This window comes from Chrysochloris asiatica, unplaced genomic scaffold (genome assembly GCF_000296735.1).
Source record: "Chrysochloris asiatica unplaced genomic scaffold, ChrAsi1.0 scaffold00064, whole genome shotgun sequence".
In the NCBI taxonomy this organism is placed as follows: domain Eukaryota; kingdom Metazoa; phylum Chordata; class Mammalia; order Afrosoricida; family Chrysochloridae; genus Chrysochloris; species Chrysochloris asiatica.
In genome coordinates, this window is record NW_006408582.1 from 7,216,402 (window position 1) to 7,234,920 (window position 18,519).

An 18,519-nucleotide genomic window follows, 5' to 3' on the forward strand; every position below is an offset into this window, starting at 1 on the left:
AGAGATTGGTGCCTAAATTTGAATAATAGTGGTATTAACTGGGCTTCCCTGTAGGCACATGGATATTATCCTATCACAGACAGCGTTGTACCTTATGACTGATCTGGATATGTTCTTTTTGACTATGAGTGCAACACCATTCCTCTTCATTTTGTCATTTCTGGCATAGCAAACCACGTGGTCATCAGATTCAAAATGGCCAATACCAGTCCATTTCAGCTCACTGATGCCTATGCTATCAATATTTATGTGTTCCATTTCATTTTTGACAACTTTCAATTTTCCCAGATTCATGCTTCGTACATTCCATGTTCCAATTTTCAATGGATATAATGTCTCAATTGCCCATACTGGCAATCCAGTACACTGAGAAGACATGCATGTTCCTCAGTTTGAAGCGACTTTCATTCTGATTGGAAATTTTAGGAACTGCATCCATAAGCAAAAGTCCAGTCCATCAAATTGTAGCAGCTGATGCTTGCTCAGAGTATTAATCATCTTCATATTCATCTAGTCAGGTTCTAGTCAGCTCAACAACCCTAGCCATCCAAACCAGGTCAAATGAGTACCAGCTACAAGCTTGGGAGTTTACATATACCTCCCTGAACTTCAAGACAATCAACTTTCCCTCTAATTTCATCTCAAGGTCAATGGTGCATCAGCAAGCATATTGCTGGCTGGTTCCCTTCAACTTTTGGTCCTAGGAAAGGATAATTTCCTGGCTTAGAAGCCTCTGAAACTCAAAATGCCAAACTGTCTTTTTTTTAACTCACAGATCTTCAACAGTTCTGGGTGGGTGTGCATATCTTTTCAAATGCAAATGTATTAACTCAGGTTCTGGCTCAAGATACCACCTCAAAGTTCTAATGAAGCCAATAAGTGTAGGCCAACAGCCAGCTTACAAACTTTCCATAATCATAATTCCCAATATTTCTTTTATACATTTTACAGTATTTTATTTTACAATAATAAGCAGGAGAAGCCAATATCAAACACATTAACCTTTTAAAACACTTACGTTCACATGCATATGGCCTTGGGCCTCTGACCAGGTGGATTCCAGTTAACCCTTGCCTTAGACTCTAGCTGCTCTCCTTTCAGCTGAAACATTTTATCCCATTCCCCTTTGTTCTTTCTCCCACAAAATCTTACAACTTTTTTTTTTAGTTCTGGAGCCATTGCAATGATTCCAACTCACGGTGCCAAATGCTGATTTCCTCCAAATCTGTGCTAGTCTTCAAACTCAGGGCATGATAGAACATCTGTTTAAATTCCAACTACTAATATGAGAAAAGTGAAGATTGAGGCAGCTATATTTTTCCACTTTCTAAACCACCCCTCTAACCAGTCGGTTAATTCCGGCATTTTCAGCCCATTCATTAGCTATGATGCTTAATTCTGGCAGGACCTTTGTGATAGTTCCATCAGGAGCTGTATTGCTAGGATGCTACACTTAGCTCCCAATATTACACATACACCTCCCTTTTTGGCTTACCTCATGTTTAGTGCCCTTCTGTATTCCCAAGCCATCAGGCTAGTGGAATAATTGGCTAACTACCCCTTGTAGGGCATCTCTGGTGCCATTTATGAACCTATGGATCAAGAGATCCAGGGAGAGATCTCTGGGCTCGAGATTTCTCAGGTTTCTCAGGTTTCTTGCAGAACGCTAGGGTGAAGGGATTGCCAGCTGGACCAATGAACATGTCCCAGTCCAATCGAATGGCAGCAAATCTCAGACATTCCCTTTTCCATAATACTCTGAGGGCCAAATAGGACACTGCTAGGTTCACCAGTGACATTTTGGATGTGGGTGTAAGTTGTCAATTCTCCTACAGGCACTGTGAACTCTGCTCCCTGCCTTTAAAGACAAGAAGAATGGCTCATCATCCCTATGGAGAATGAAGGGATTGTCTTTGTCAAGCCCTTACAAGTTTCATTACCCCCAGTGTCCTTGTCTCTGTATAGAGCCAACCTGCAGTACATGTCCGAAACTGGACTAAGGGAAGAAGGAATTATCTGTGCCTATGGTTTATCATCTGTGCAAACATGGCAGTCACTTTTATTGAGAGCTTGCACTGAGTATTTAATCCATTCTACCCAAGCATTCACAAACCTAGATTCTGTTTCCACTTCTAATGTTTGTCTTAGGTCTTATACCTCAATTACTTCTACATTTTCAGGGTCATTCTTAAACATTTCCATAGGGGGGAATAACAGGAAAAAGGTCTGGGTTTGGCGTTGAATTCTGGGAAGTAATGATTTGGAAAACAAATTGACTCACAGGGTCCCATCTAGGGATGTGGGCACCTATCCATAGAACTGGGTTGCTACTCTTGGCTCGCTATAATAGAGATAAGCCCTGGATCCTCCAATTTCCCACAGGATAAAACTTGTCAAACACCTGATTTGATGGTTTGAGGAAAAGATGCCATAGTTACATCTACTATCAACATTTTTGGCTGGTCCTAGGCAAAAGTCTTTTGCACCTCTCCCACGGTAATGATACATTTTAGCCATATTAGCTTCCAAACCCATCCCATCTTGTCAGGGACAGGTTAGAACCCCTGGACCCTAGGCCTCTCCTACTCTGGTTTCATATCTACCCCTTTACCTGAATCCAATCCTACTAAACAGGGATTAAGGAAGGGGGAAGGACATCTTTAGTCCAACAAGAATAGTAACACTGAAAAGAACAGCCTGGAGACAAAAGAAAAAGCTATCAAGACCGGAAACCCTAATAGAAACAGTTGGCCACAGGCACACAACCCATGAAGAAAATACTCCATTTCCAATAAGCCTGCGCCCCTTTACTAAAAATTGATAAATACTCAACATACCACTCCTCCTAATCAATAAGTATTAGCCCACTCTTTAAGAGGACAAGACCCTATACCTTTATATAAGCCCCAGTGCACCCCAATTCCAAAGGGTCTTCTCCACTTGGGAGACAGACCTGCTTGTCTTTGAAATGTACTCTCTCTTTGACTTAATCTTTGCCCCCAATTCTACCAGGTCTAATTCTTTAGACACCTCCCACCCCACCCCACCCCACCCAGAGCGAGAGGGACCAGGGAAAACCGTAACAATCTGGCAGCAGTAAGGCAAGGCAGCCTCAGACTCTTGTCAAGGTCACTTTGAGGAGCTCCCTGGGCAAGGGATCTGCTTCCCACCAGTAACTACTTTTCCCTTAGGGAGCATCCCTCTTTACCTTCACCGGTCCCTTTACTTGAATACAATGAGCCCACTCCTTTTCTACTGTCTGAACAGCTGTCTCATTGTCAACCATGCCTGGTAAGGGCCCTCCCATTCCGGCTAGTCTGTTCTCTTTTCAGGTCTAGATCAGCACCAAGTCTCCAGGTCAGAAGTGATGAATGGTAAATTCAAAGGAAGGAGTTTGGATCAAGAGTCCTTTTAACCTGAAGGTTAGCAAATCAGAAAGGGCCAGCACATAGTTTCTCAGGTAGGGGAGCCTATGGTATGGCGCCCCTTTAGCACTGAATGTCATTCTACTCTTCAGTTTCAAAAATTGAGAGGATTAACAAGATATTCAGGGATAACATACTCTACTACGCTCTGTCCGTTTCCTCAAACTAAAAGAAACATTATTGGCTCTGTCATCTTAATGCATGAATATAGTACTTCACTTAAAAGCTTCTCAACAGAAATGCCAATTAAACATACTTTAAGCATTATAACCTTGCCAAATGAACTGAAACTATTAATATTCACGTCTACAGCACAGTATCCTTTTCCTCCTCTTAATAAAATGAAATGCATATATACAGGGTGGCCCAAATTTTAACAAAAAAAAATGTTTTCAATTCAGAAAGAGTATTGGTACACCGAATATCTTTTAAAACAGTATTATGTTCTCAGATATGAAACATTAATACAAAAAAAACCACAAATAAAACCTTGAGCAGTGTACAATTTTGAAAATTACTATTACATGAGTCAAACAAATCCTTAACCACCTTTTAAATGGATTAATTTATATCATTTTACTATAGAAAGAATATCAAATGTGCTAAAACAGAACAGCATCAAATGTGGAAAATTTATCTTTTGCTGATCTAAAAATGCCATTCTTCCATCCATTATTTTTTCATTTTTGAAATTTAATTTTATGTAACTTTGTCTTTTTTTATTATGTTCATATATTCTACATTATTAAGCATATTTTTAATGTTTATATTAGCTTTTTAAAGATCTGTAATAGAAAAATAAAGGTCTTTAATTGCTAATTCCACCATCACTACTATTTTATGTTACTTAATTGGTTTGTTTTCTTTTTGCTTATGAGCCATATTTTCTTGCTTATTTTCATGCCTGAGAATTTTTGGTTGGATGTTAGACATTTTATATTATTGAGTGCTGGATTATGTTACCTTAAATATTTTAAAGAGTGTTTGATTTTGTTATAAACAGTTACTTTGGATCCTTTTGAGGTTTGCCTTTAAGCTTTGATAAGGATCACAAGGTTGATTTTAACTGCAAGCTTGGCAGTTCAAATTTACTGGCTGCTCCTTGGAAATCCTATACAGGGTCACTATGAGTCAGAACTGACTCAAGGACATCTAACAACAGCAACAAATAGTTGGTTCAGATAAGTTTTGGGGCTCTGTTACTAATCTGTGACCCTTTAGAGTACTTTACCCAGTACCCTGTGTTTCAAAGGTTACAGCACTTTGTCTGGTGATAATGTGTACTATTCCAAGGCCTGAGTGACCTTTGGTAATTGTTTAACCTCCTGTTTTCCTTTGATGTCTTCTCTAGCTTTGGGGAACTTCACTGTTGTATATTCAGATAATTATTTAAATAAACACTCAAAGGGGAACTCTTTTCAGGTCTCTGGAGCTTTTTTATTTCTCTTTGTAGCTCCTTCCTCTTTAATTTTTTGCCCCAAAGATTTTAACCACCTCTCTTCTCAATCTCCTCCATCTGACAAGACTGCCAGGCTCTGTTGCCTCTGTAGGTGGGGCATCCTGGGATCCTTAGAGCAGTAAATTAGGGCAAGGAAACGACTCACCTCAATTGTTTCCCTTCACACATGGATCACAGGCCTGCTCTCTTATCAGTTGTCTGACAGCTGTTATAGTTTATCAAGTTTTCTAGTTTACAATGGGATAGCAATTCCAGAAGCAAAACTTTTTCATGAGCAGAAGCAGGAACCCTCTCCCATGTTTTTTTAATGGCTGTATAATGCTCTGAAATGTTGTTGTTGTTTTTTGTTGTTAGGTGCCATCAAGTCAGGTCTCTTAGCAACCTTATATACAACAGAACAAAACACTGTCTGGTCCTGCTTTAGCCCTAGAATTGTTATTTATTATGTTTGAGTTCATTATTGCAGTTACTGTGACAGTCTGTCTTGTTGAGAATCTTTGTCTTTTTCTCTCTATTTTACCAGCATGATGTCCTCCAGGGACTGGTCCCTTCTGATAATATGTCCCAAGTATGTGAGAGCAAGTCTCACTATCGTGACTTCTGAGGAGGTTTTAGCTACACCTTTTCCAAGAAAATTTTGCTTGTTCTTCTGACAGTCCCTGGTGTATTTAATATTCCTCACCAACACCATAATTCAAATACACTAATACTTCTTTGTTCAACCTTATTCACTGTCCAGCTCTCTTTCACCTTTTGCATGCCTCTGAGGTGACTGAAAATACCATCGCTTGGGTTAGGCACACCTTACTCCTCAAAGTTACATCTTTTGCAGCAGATTTGCTCAATGCAATGTCATTTGATTTCTTTACTGCTACTTCTATGAGTTGATTGTGGATCCAACTAAAATGAAATCATTGATAACTGCAAAATTTTCTCCATTGTCCTGTTGTTGCTTATTGGTCCTTTTGTGAGGGGTTTGGTTTTCCTGTTGTGAGGAGTTTGGTTTCCCTGATGCTGAGATTTAATCCATACTGAAGGCTGTATTATTTAATCTTCATCATTAAGTGTGTCAAGTCCTCTTCACTTGCAGGAAGCAAGATTTTATCACCTACATGTTGTTAATGAGCTTTCCTCTGATGCCATGTTCTTGTTTGTAAGGTAGCTAATGCCTCTGAGATGTCACCCCAATATATAAATATATGTGTATGTGTGTGTGTTTTAGTGTAAGTGGTGATAAACTTTTTGTAAGGGGCAGAGTAAATATTTTAGGTTTTGCAGGCCACATCGGATCTTTTTTGCATATTGTTTTTAGCATGCTTTGTTTTGTTCTTTTTAAAACCTTTAAAAATGTCAAAATAATTCTTAGCTCATGAGTTATACAAAAACAGGCCGTTTTCTGGCCCCCATGGGTCGGAACCGACTTGACGGCACTTAACAACAACAACAACAACAGCAACAACTTCAGTTTTACTTAGTATAGAGCTCTAAAAGTAGAATTGGTTAAATAGTAGTCCTGGTGTGGTGCTGTGGGTTAATGCGCCGGACTACAAAATCCATTCTAGCAGCAAGGTTCAAACTCACCAGCTGCTCCTTAGAAACCCTATACAGGGTCGCTATATATGGTTTTTGAGACTATATATGGTTTTTAGACCTATATATGGGTTTTGAGACTAAATCTTTACAGGAGCAGACAGCCTCATCTTTCTACTATGAGCAGCTAGTGGGTTTGAACTTCTGACCTTCTAGTTAGCAGCCCCATGGCTAACCTACAGCACCACCAGCACACCTTGAAATTATGGTAGACTCTTTCAAATTACTCTCCAAAGAGATTGCACCAATTAACACATTAAACTGTTGTATACTGAGAATGTTATGATGCATTTGTAGTGGTCTTTTCAAATACTAATTGTATTTCTCTTTCTGGCATTTAGTACCATGTTCAACTCCATGTGTAAATATTCCTGCCTCTCCATTTATGCAGAAGCTTGGCTTTGGTACTGGAGTAAATGTTTACCTTATGAAAAGGTGAGTATTTCAGATTAATGGTTTTATATGGAGTAGCGTAGTGGTTACGAATTGGACTGCTAACCTCAAGGCTGGCAGTTCAAAACTACCTGCCGTTCCGCAGGAGAAAGATGAGGCTTTCTGCTTCTGTAAAGATTTACAGCCTCGGAAACCCTGTGCAAGGTCACTATGAGTCAGAACTGACTCCACGGTAAATATAGTTCCACTGTACTTGGTAACAAAAAGAATATATAAATTCATATATGGATATTTGAATCTGATTTTATCCTACCTGACTACTATATCCCAGAACCTTTATTAACTTTTCCAGAACATTAGCTAGTGTCCTCTTCTCCTTAAAATGGCTGAATCTCCCCAGAAAATAAACAACTTACATTTTTCTTATTTGTATATGTATTATGATCTTAAGCTTAAATGTATGTCTTTGATTATGTGGTGAAAAATGGTATTAAATGAACCGGTCAATGTAGAGGTACAATATTTGTTGATGAAGAGTTCTATTTAAATTTTTTAGATAATTGTATATGGATCAAATTTTTTGTATGTTTGTTTATATCTTCCTTAAATTTCCTTGAGATTACTGTTTATTACTTTAGCATTCCATAGTTAATTTCTGATACATATTAGTTAAGTATCTGATAATTCATGCTTAGTTGGAAAAATTAGAAAATAGCATAGTGATTCTTAAATTTAAAATTCCATCCTTCTTCTCCTAATTCTAACTATTCCTTCTCAGTGTATAAATAGCTGACTTCTTTCAGTATATCAAAATATTCCAGTATATCTTCCAGCTGAAAAGAAAACATAGCAGAGGTGGTGATAGTCTATAAATACTTTTAAAAAACAAATTATTATTGTCTTTTTCAAAATGCAGACATTCTTTTTAATCATTCAAAAATATATTTTGTTTTTTATACTTTTCTATTTTTTATTCTTTTCTGTATACTTTTTTCTAGGGAGAAAGATAAGACTTTCTACTCCTGCAAAGATTTCAAGTCTCAGAAACCCTGCTATACAGGGTCTCTGTGAGTCGGAACCGATTCAATGGCACTTAAAGACAACATATACTTTTTGCCTTGCTTTTTTTTTCCTTATTGAGTTTTTAGAATCCTGCTGTGTACTTTAGAATAAGCACTGGACTGCTAACAACGAGGCCGCCAGTCCAAGCCCTCCAGCTGCTCTTTGGAAACCCTACACATTGTCACTTTGAGTCAGAACCAGCTTGATGCTACTTAGCAACAACACCGCCATTGAGTTTTGGTGTGAGTTTACATAGCAAGTTAGGTTCCCATTTGGCAGTTTTCAGACAGAGTGTTTAGTTACATTTATCACAATGTGCCAACATTTTCTTTGTAATCAGTTTGTTGCCTTTCCAGTACTATAGTTTCTCTACCTCCTTATCGTCTCATCTTTGCTTTTGAGTAATTGTTGACTTTTTGGTCTCATATACACTTATCTGTACAGGTCATGTCTTTTATTTTGTGTGCCATTCTGCTGTTTCACTTTAAGGTGATATAGGGATAGCTTTGTTCTATATTTAAAAATTATTTTGGGGAAGTTATCTCAGGGAATCATCTGTTCTCCACTGCTACCATTTGTCTGTCTTTTTTTAAAATTAGAATTTGAGTTTCACTCCCTGTTTTTCTCCCATTTTATTTGGCAACAACTATTGTTTCATAACATTATGGTCAAAGAAGATTCTTTGTACGATTTCAATCTTTTATTTATTTTTCAACTTTGTATTGTGAATCGAGTAAAGGTTTACAAAGCAGATTATCAGTTTCACATTTAGCAAATCATTATACACTTGCAGTCCCCTCCATGCACCAATAGTTAACAGTATTTACCTCTATTTACTCCACAACTACTGCATTTTTCCTGTGTGTGATTTCAGTCTTTTAAAAATTTTTGAGATTTGTTTTGTGTCCTAGCATATTGTCCATCTTAGGAAATGATCCATGTGTGCTGGGAAAGAATTGCCTTGTTCCGATGTTGGCTGCAGTGTTCTGTTAGGTCTGATTGTCTTATGGTTTTAGTCAGATTCTCAAAATCAGTATAAGTAGCTTTCTTCTTATATGTTCTGAGTATAATTGAAAGTGATATGTCCGCCTACTATAACTGTGGAGGTGTCTATTTCTCCTTTCATATTAGTATTTGCTTCCTGTATTTTGATGCATTACTCTGTGTAAGTATGTATATCTGTATATACACATATGCATATAAATGGGAACATGGTAGCTCTGTACAATAAGCACTGACCTGTGAACCACAAGGTTGCTAGTTCAAACGCACCAGCTGCTCCTTGGAAACCCTATACAGGGTTGCTATGAGTCGATTCCGACTTTTAGTTTACTGTGATAACATCACCACTTGTATGTTACATAACACAACTTATTATTGCAATAACTTTTACATACAGTGAACATAATACACCCTTAATATAATAAATCTATTCCTGACATGCTTCTTTCTCTCTCATTTCTCTTGTTCTCATTTCTCATATCAATATACATTGTATATTGTATAAGTTTACTTGTATTTCTTACAAACTTGATGTTGTACTGTTTGCAGGATTTAATTATTGCATTTATTTCCTGAGAACATCATATACTTGATCCTTATAATTTCCTACCTGTTTTTTTGACTTTTTTTTTTTTTTTTTTCACCTATTGTATGAACAAGTATTTATTTCATGTTCTTTCCTTCCCATTTGGTGTACCCCTTGACTAATACTTGCAGAACTGGTCTGATAATGCCAACTCCCCAGAGCTACTATTTGTTTGGAAATGTCTTGATTTACCCCTCTTGTTTTTGAAAGGCAACTTTGCTGAGTAAATAATTTTCTCACTCACTCACTCACTCACTCACTCACTCACTCACTCACTCACTCACCACCACTGGATGGATTTTAACTCATTGTGACCCAGTCTAGGATTTGCAAGGTCGCAAATCTTTCAAGAGCAGAAAGCCCCATCTAGTGGAACTTCTAGTTAGGATTAGTCCATATCCCACAGAGTTCCTTCAAGAATATAGTTTGGCAGTTGTTTTCTTTCACTATTTTATGTTTGTCACTCCATTGGCTTCTAGAGTTTCTTAGGAGAAATCTACACTGTTTCTTATGAAAGCTCCTTGGTACATTATATTGTATTTTATTCTTGCTGCTTTCAGAATTCTTTCCTTATTTTCAAGAATTTTCTTAGGATATGGCATGGAGTTGATGTTTTTATGTCTCTTCATTGAGGTTTGTGTAGTTTCCTGTATTTGCAGGCTTGGTTCACTATTTAGATGGGAAATTCTGTTTATTGGAAATACCTTTGTCATGATGCTCTGGAATTCCAGTAAATCTAATGCTTTATCTCCTTTGGGGTTTTGCTTTTCTTGCCTCTTTTCTCATTTCTCTTGAAACTGATAATACTCCATTATTTTACCTTCTAGTTCATTAATTCTATCTTCTATTGTTGAGTGCTTCTCTTGCTGTTCCAATTTAATTGTTTTATTCTTCAATTCCAGTCATTTTCTTTTTTAGGAACCAGCACACCCTTTGAATCTGTTTTAAGGCTTAAAAAGTGTTTTAAGTGTGTATTTTTTCATGGGAAAATATCTGAATGAATATCCTGGTGGCAAATGAGTGTAAAATGGCTCAGCTGCATTGGGGGCCACAGGGAAGGGTGGTCTCAGAGCACCCCAGCTTTCTTGATGAGAAGGTCAGAGGTATACTGGTTTGTATTATTGCGACATCCACAGAGTGCTCTGGGTTGCTTTTCCTTCAGCAAGGACTTTGTCAGCATTAGGCTTGACTTCCAAATTTGGCTGACAATTTATTGATGAGATTCATGATCTTAGGATTACTCTGATATTTGGACATATTTGCTGGGTTCTGAGCCACATCCTGGAAGGCCACCATAACTTCTGGATCCTATATGGCTGCAAGAACCACTGGATTGCCCCCAGGAAAGTGACCAAGCATTCCCCAGGGAAAGCCACATGGAAAAGAGCCATGCCGCGCTCCTGATTGTCTTCTGGTTTCTTCTGGAGCCTTCTTAGCCCTCTCTATTCTTTCTTTGATCTCTTGCTCTTCATATTTTCACTTAGGCTTTCCTCCATGTTTGACAATTTTCTGGGTCCTCTGGTGAACTTCTTTCTGCATTGCACTAGCATCTTCATCATAGTCCAGTTTACAAGCAAGAGCCAAGGTCATGTTCTGCTTCTTCCCAATGGCCCAGAAGTCTGTGTAGTTTACTTCACCACTGGTAGGGCTCAGCTGAATCAGGAGTGATTTCAATAGCTCGGTTACAGTCTTGGATGGCAGCATTTGGCTCTTGTAATGTTTTTTTTTTTTAACTATTTATTGTAAATTGAGTGAAGGTTTACAGAGCAGATTATCAGTTTCACATTCAACAAATCATATACTTTGCTTCATTATATGTTTGTAATCCCCTCCCTGCACCAAACAGTTAACAGCATATACATCTATGTACACCAACCACTCCATTCCTCCCCTGTGTCTTCTGCCACCCCTGTCTTCCCTCTGCCAACCTCCCTCCGGTTTTATATTTGGCTTCTGAGATTTGATGAAGACACTATCTCTCTTGGCATACAAAATGGCCAAGCAAGGATTCAGTTGGATGGTATCTGTGAACAAGTCAACAGCTTATTGTTGTTCACCATCACTGAGAGCATCACTGGCAGCCACTTTCTTATCATTTGCCTGCTCCATCATCTCTTCAGTTATCTCTACAGTTTCAGCTCACATTTCTTGAGGGGTATCTCTGTTGGGTTCAGTCATACCTTCATTATTAATTTCTAGGTCATTTTGTTCACTGGATGATTCGTCTGTCTTTATGCTTTCTTCTGGCTTCTTATTATCTTTTTTTTTTTCTTCCTTGTTATTCTCTTCTGATTTTGCTTTCTTGAGTAGCAGGTGGTATTTTACCACCCATCCTCTCCACCCACTCCCTCAGGAAGCGCATTTTCTCAGTGTGCAGGACGCTTGGGTCCTGCTTAACAGTTTCCCGGAGGCCTGCGGCTTGCTCACTTTGTGGGGGTAAATGGTCCGCAGGCAGCAGGAAGCGGAGGGTGCGGCTGAGGAGACTGGAGCCTGAGTCCAGGCCCAGGCGTTAGTTCAGTGTGACTGTGTAGAAGTCTGGTTTTCTTTTTATGTTTTCAATTTGTATGCTGAGTCTTCATTTTGTTCCTCCATTTGTGTCCTGATCTTCACTCATTTGTTCTTTCTGCTTTTTTGAACATATTTAGCACCATGGTCTAAAAATAATTCTTTGCATTATTTTGGCCTTCAGAAGACATATTTTTCTTCATGTTTTCTGATTTTGTGTATTTTACTATTTCTGTTGAACTTTGGCCATTTTCTTACCTTTTTTTTTTTTTAACTGTGTTATTCTATGTTGAGTGTTTTTTGGTAAAAAATTTTTTAAAAATGGTCTATTGTGAATTATATGATAGTTTACATGGGAGAACATTAGTTTTATATTCATTCTATCGTATATCATCTCATTGCAATGATTCCAGTCCCCTCCATGCATCATCAACCAAACAAAGGGCATACCCTGCAAGCCTGCTCCCTATACTCCTCCCCCGTGTTCAGCACACAGTCCCTCTCCCTCTCTGGATCTAAAGTCCCCAGCTGCTCCATCTCACCACGTCATCGTCTCTGCCTCCATCTCAGGCATCACTGCTTCTCTGGGTAGGGTCCAGCTCTCACTCTTCTCCGTTGATGGTCCTAGGGACCTCCGCTCCTAGACTGGAAAGTTAATCACTCCCTTCCTTGCTATAAAACGTCTTTGGTAAAAATTTTTGATTGAATGCCCTTGTGATGCAGCTAGCAACCAAAGTCTGGGCCTGCATTCACCAGCTGCTCTGGAGAACAAAGATGCAACAGCATCCTCTGCAAAGACTGACATCCTTGTGAACCACATGGAGCTGCTAAGCTCAGCTCCACATTCCCTCTGAGTCAGAATCCATCCAGTGGCCCTGGGCTCGGTGTCTTCTCCTGAGAACCACCAGAGGGCACTCTTATCCTTAAAATTTTCCAGCCCTGTTTCAGGAGTTCTAGATACTTGGTCTCTGGAATTTTATATACATGCATGGGGAGGGGGGCCAGTTAGCTTTTCACAGACACTAATGTAAGTGTTGGAGTTCGACTTTGCTGTGGTATCTTTCCCTCATGGGTACCCCTACATAGGCTTGCCCACAGTGTTGGCTCCATGTCAAGATTTTCCCTCACCCTGCTGTACCATGCTGGTCCTCCTTTCCTGGTATGCATCCATCTTGGGCTTCAGTGAGTTTCAATAGCACTTGTGTGCAGTGCCATCTGTCCCTTCACTCCCTCCCAATTGCAGGGCCTGCAAACTCCCACAGCCAATTTGCCCACTTTAAAAAATCTGGTTACAGCGTCTGTAGATTCTGTGTTTCCTGTCTGGGGTGTTACCCAGCTCTATCCCAAAATGGCTGTGATAAGTGAGCACTCCAAATGTTGGTGGATAGGTTTTCCAAGTATCTGTGCTGCCCCCAACTTTTTCTCTCCTCTACTGTTGTACTCACCCCAAGTCTCCAATACCTGAGCTACCACCTGGAGTTCCAAGATCTCAGTCATTCTGTAGAGTGTCCAATCACTTGTCAGTGTGCTACACCTCCCTTTCCTTTATACTTTCTGATTTTTTTTTTAAAAGGTCTCCAAGAGGTTTGTCTCGTTCTCCTTGGGCTGTGAAAAAGATTAATTCTAAATGTAATGATCATTATCAAAGTATGTATCAAAAGAGACTGACTGATGAAGCTAATATTTTGAAAAACCTTCATCATCCAAACATTGTAGGTAAGTTGAAATTTTATCTGGCATAATATTAATTTTGTTTCTCCAGAAACAACTTATATAGTCTCTCCATTTATTTCACTGTTAAAAATAAAGAAGGTGAAGGTAAGGTAGAAAAGGTTGATTTGTAAGATTCAAATTAATGAGAATGTTTGATTTTTAATGTATAATTATATGTTTGAATTTGATGTAAAGTGACATGGTCGTGGTGTTAGCACTGTGAAAAATTTAGGAATATAAAATGATCTTCAACCAATTTCTGATTTTCATTTTGAATTTCCTACAAGAGAGCTGGTAAAGGTACTGCATTTAGGACTGTATTAAAAAGCTTTTTAGTTTGTAGTACTATTGGCAAGTCTCGGAAGGTATTTTAAATTTGATTTCCTGAATTACGTAGTAGCTGTTGCATGATTTGACAGTGTTCATTGATATATATCTCTTCTGTCACTGTACTGTGAACAATATAAGCACTATTGTTCTCTCTCTCCTAGTAAGAAAGTCATCCTTTTCTTTAAGGTTATCGTGCTTTTACGGAATCCAGTGATGGTAGTCTGTGTCTTGCTATGGAATATGGAGGTGAAAAGTCTCTAAATGACTTAATAGAAGAACGAAATGAAGACACCCGAAATCCGTTTCCAGCAGCCATAATTTTAAAAGTTGCTCTGAACATGGCAAGAGGCTTAAAGGTAACTGACTATGTTGTTGTTGTTAAGTACTGTGGAGTTGGTTTCAACTCATAGTGAACCTGCACAGAGTTTCTAAGGCTGTAAATCTTTACGGGAGCAGAACACCTCATCTTTCTCCCGTGGAACCGCTGGTAGTTTTGAACTGCCGACCTTGAAGTTAGCAGCCTGATTCATAACCACTACGCTACCAGAGCTCCTTAACTAACTATATATACCATTATATGTTAGATGATTTTTGTCAAATATGAACACATTAAATATAGGTAGTCCCCAGGGTCTGGATGAGATCTGTCCCTGTGTCTTTAGCCTTATTTTGTTGTTAGTAGGTGCCATTGAGCAAATTCCAATTCATAGTGGTCCTGTGGGACAACAGAACAGAACTGCCCACTCCGGCACCATGCTCACAATTACTGTGTTTGAGCCCATTGTGTAGCCACTGTGTCAATCCATCTCGTTGAGGGTCTTCCTCTTTCTCTGATCCTCTACTTTACCAAGTATGATGTCCTGTTCTAGGGATTGGTCCTTCATGACAATATGTCCAAAGTACATGAGGTGAAGTCTCGCTATCCTCACTTCTAAGGAACGTTCTGGCTGTACTTCTTCCAAGACAGATTTGTTCTTATGGCAGTCTATGATACTTCCAATATTCTTTGCCAACACCATAATTCAAATACATTAATTCTTCTGCAGTCTTGTTTATTCATTGTTCAACTTTCAACATGCATATGAGGCAGTTGAAAATGGGTCAGGCACACCTTAGTCCTCAAATTGACATCTTTGCTCTTTGATGAGTTAAAGAGGTCTTGTGCAGCAGATTTGCCTAATGCAATACATCATTTGATGTAGTGACTGCTGCTTCTATGAGTGTTGATGGTTGATCTGAGCAAAATGAAGTCTTTGACAACCTCAGTCTTTCCTCCATTTATCTTAATGTTTATTAGTTCAGTTATGAGAATTTTCATTTTCTTTACATTGAGGTGAAAGCTGTATTTGATCTTCATCGGTAAGTGCTATAAGCCCTCTTTGCTTTCAGCAAGCAAGGTTGTATCATCTGCATATCACAGGTTGTTAATGACTCTTCCTCCCATCCTGATGCTATATAGTCATATAATTCAGCTTCTTGGATTATTTGTTCAACCTAAAGATTGAGTAAGTATGATGGAATAATGCAACTCAGATATATTCCTTCCTGATATTAAACGCTGCAGTGTCCCCTTGCTCTTTTTAAATGACTGCCTCTTAGTCTTTGTCTAGGTTTCACGTGAGCACAGTTAAGTGTTCTGGAATTCTCATTTTTTGCAGTGTCATGTATAGTCTGTTAGGATCCCACAGTTGAATGCCCTTGCATATTCTAAGTAAACATCTTTCTTTTTGAATGATCTTCAGCAGAATTTTATTTGAATTTGATATTAATGATACTGTTTGATAATTCCCACATTCTGTTGGGTCGCCTTTCTTTGGAATGGACACAGATAAGGATCTCCTCCAGTCTGTTGGCTAGGTAACTGTCATCCAGGTTTCTTGGCATAGACTCATGAGTGCTTCCAGCATTGCATCTGTTTGTTCAAACATTTCAGAAATTTGTAAATTGTCAATTCCTGAAGCCTGGTTTTTCATTACTGCCTTCAGTGCAGCTTGGTCATACATACCTCCTGAAATGGTTGACCATTGACCAACTCTTTTGATACATGACTGTATTTCTTCCAGCTTGTTTTGATGCTCCCTACATCATTCAGTGGAGTCCTGGTGTGGCGCTGTGGGTTAATGTGTCAGACTGCAAAGCCGTTTGAACTGCAAGCTCAGTGGTTCAAGCTCACCAGTCACTCCTTGGAAACCCTATACAGGGTTGCTATGGGTCAGAACTGACTTGACGGCACTTAACAACAGCAACAACATCAGTCAATATTTTCAGCGTTGTTGTTACGTGCCATTGGGTTGATTCTGACTGTATTATAAGTCAAGACTTGAATATTTTCTTCAGTACTTTAACTTTGAGAAATACTGAGCAGCATGCTCTTCTCTTGGTTTTGTAACTACAGGTATCTGCACATTTTATTATAATACTTTACTTTGTCTTTTCAGGCTACCCTTTGAAATTTTCTGTTCAACTCTTTTACTTCAGTATTTCTTCCATTTGCTTTAGCTTCTCTGGGTTCACCATGGGTCACCCTCCTGGTATTTGAAATACCAGTTATCATAGCTTCCAACATCACAACAACACACAAACCACCAATATGACAAGCTGTCAGACAAGTGGTAGAGCCTTATTGTAGTGGGAAAAAAAAAGATCTCTTGGTGATACCGTGGGTTAAGCTTTTGTGCTGCTAATAGCAAATTTGGTGGTTAAAACCCACCAACCAGCCTGTGGGAGAAAGATGAAGGCTGTCTATGTACTGTAGAGATTTACCATCTAGAAAGTCCTGAGGAACAGTTCAACCCTGTCCTGTAGGGTTGCTGTGAGTCTGAATCACCTTTGTAGCAGTGGGCTTGGTTTGGTTTAATGCAAGAAAAGACTCAAAGCCTTTTCAATGATTCAAAAACTGTACGTGCAACAAGTGAAGGTGACTGTGATGAAGAACTTGTGAGTAGAGGTTGATTTAATCCTTTCAAAGTGAGGGCCAATTGACATATTGTTAAACGGCAGGTAGGCATTATCCTAAAGTCATATGTTAATTTTAACACAGATGTTTCCTGTATCTTAAATACCTACAATACAGGGATTTTTCAGTTTTCCTCCCAAAAGATGGTGGTGTCTTATTGTAGCCTTTTGTAACAATGCACTACTCTGTATTTTGGGGACCTAATATAAGCATCAAGTAACCTAGAGATTGCTTCTTAGACTTCTTTTTAAAAGGTTAATAAATTTAACACAAATTTAGTAATTATTCCTGAGATCTAATCCTATGCATCTAAAGATCAAGGACTACAGCCTTCAGTATAGATTGCACCTCAATGTAAAGAAAACAAATCCTCACAACTGGACCAATCAGTAACATCATGATAAATGGAAAAAAGATTGAAGTTGACAAAGACTTCATTTTGCTTGGATTCACTATCAACACTCATGGAAGCATCAGTCAAGAAATCAAACGATGTATTGCATGAGGCACCTTTGCTTCACAAGATGTCTTGAAAGTGTTGAAAAGCAAAGATGTCAGTTTGAGAACTAAGGTGCACCTGATCCAGGCTCTGGTAGCTTCATAATCATGTGAAAGTTGAGTAATTACTAAGATTTGATTCTTATTTCCTGTAGAAGAATTGATGCATTTAAGTTGTGATGTTGAAGAATATTGAAAGTACCATGGGCTATCAGAAGAACAAACAGGTCTGTGTTGGAAGAGATACAGCCAGAATGCTCCTTGGAGGCAAATACAGCCTAGACTTTGTCTTTCATACTTCAGACATATTGTCAAGAGGGACCAGTCCCTGGAGAAGGACATTTTTATGCTTGGTAATGTGGAAGGTCACTGAGATGGCTTGACATCATGTTAGAAGCAATGGACTCAAGCATCATAACTATAATTGCGAGGATGACACAGGACCGGACAGTGTTTCATTCGATTATGCATAGGATTGCTATGAGTTGGAACCACTCAATGGCACCTAACAGCAATGACAATCCTGTGCTTATGTAAATAAGTCTCTTAGAGATCTCTGGCATGCTGAGTTTGGACACCATGAATGTCATCCCACAAAATAGAATGAAAACTCCTATTTTATGCAAACAAATTATGCCCTTGGATAAAAATTCCCAAAAAAGCTATGAAAGAACACATGCAATTTAAAATATTCGGTATTCTGAGTAACTTAGGCATAAGTAATGATAGCGCTAGAAAACTGTTGGATGACTCAAAAGTCAATCAAATAGTGGTGTTAATAATAATGTTGCTGTCAAGAATTCAGATAAAATTGATTTATGAACTGTGAGATTGGGAAAAAGCAATATTTCTAAGTATGTTTTGAATACATTTATTAAAATCACTGATTTTAGATGAATAAGCTAAACTAACAATAATTTAAGTTATTCCATACATGAAAATATGTAATATTATTGTTAAGTGCTGTCGAATTGGTTCCAACTCATTAATAACCCTGTAT

General features: G+C 38.5%; 1 protein-coding gene and 1 pseudogene across 1 annotated transcript in view; one reads left to right on the forward strand and one right to left on the reverse strand.

Annotated features, from left to right (window-relative positions):
* PBK (PDZ binding kinase) overlaps nucleotides 1-18,519 on the forward strand; it is a 36,218-nt gene that overhangs the window by 5,701 nt on the left and 11,998 nt on the right. Inside the window, exons 2-4 of the mRNA XM_006864433.1 lie at nucleotides 6,816-6,909; nucleotides 13,596-13,738; nucleotides 14,252-14,421. Of these exons, the coding sequence (XP_006864495.1) occupies nucleotides 6,816-6,909; nucleotides 13,596-13,738; nucleotides 14,252-14,421 (407 nt within the window). The remainder of the gene's footprint in view (nucleotides 1-6,815; nucleotides 6,910-13,595; nucleotides 13,739-14,251; nucleotides 14,422-18,519) is intronic.
* On the reverse strand, nucleotides 10,826-13,519 carry LOC102833013 (annotated as a pseudogene).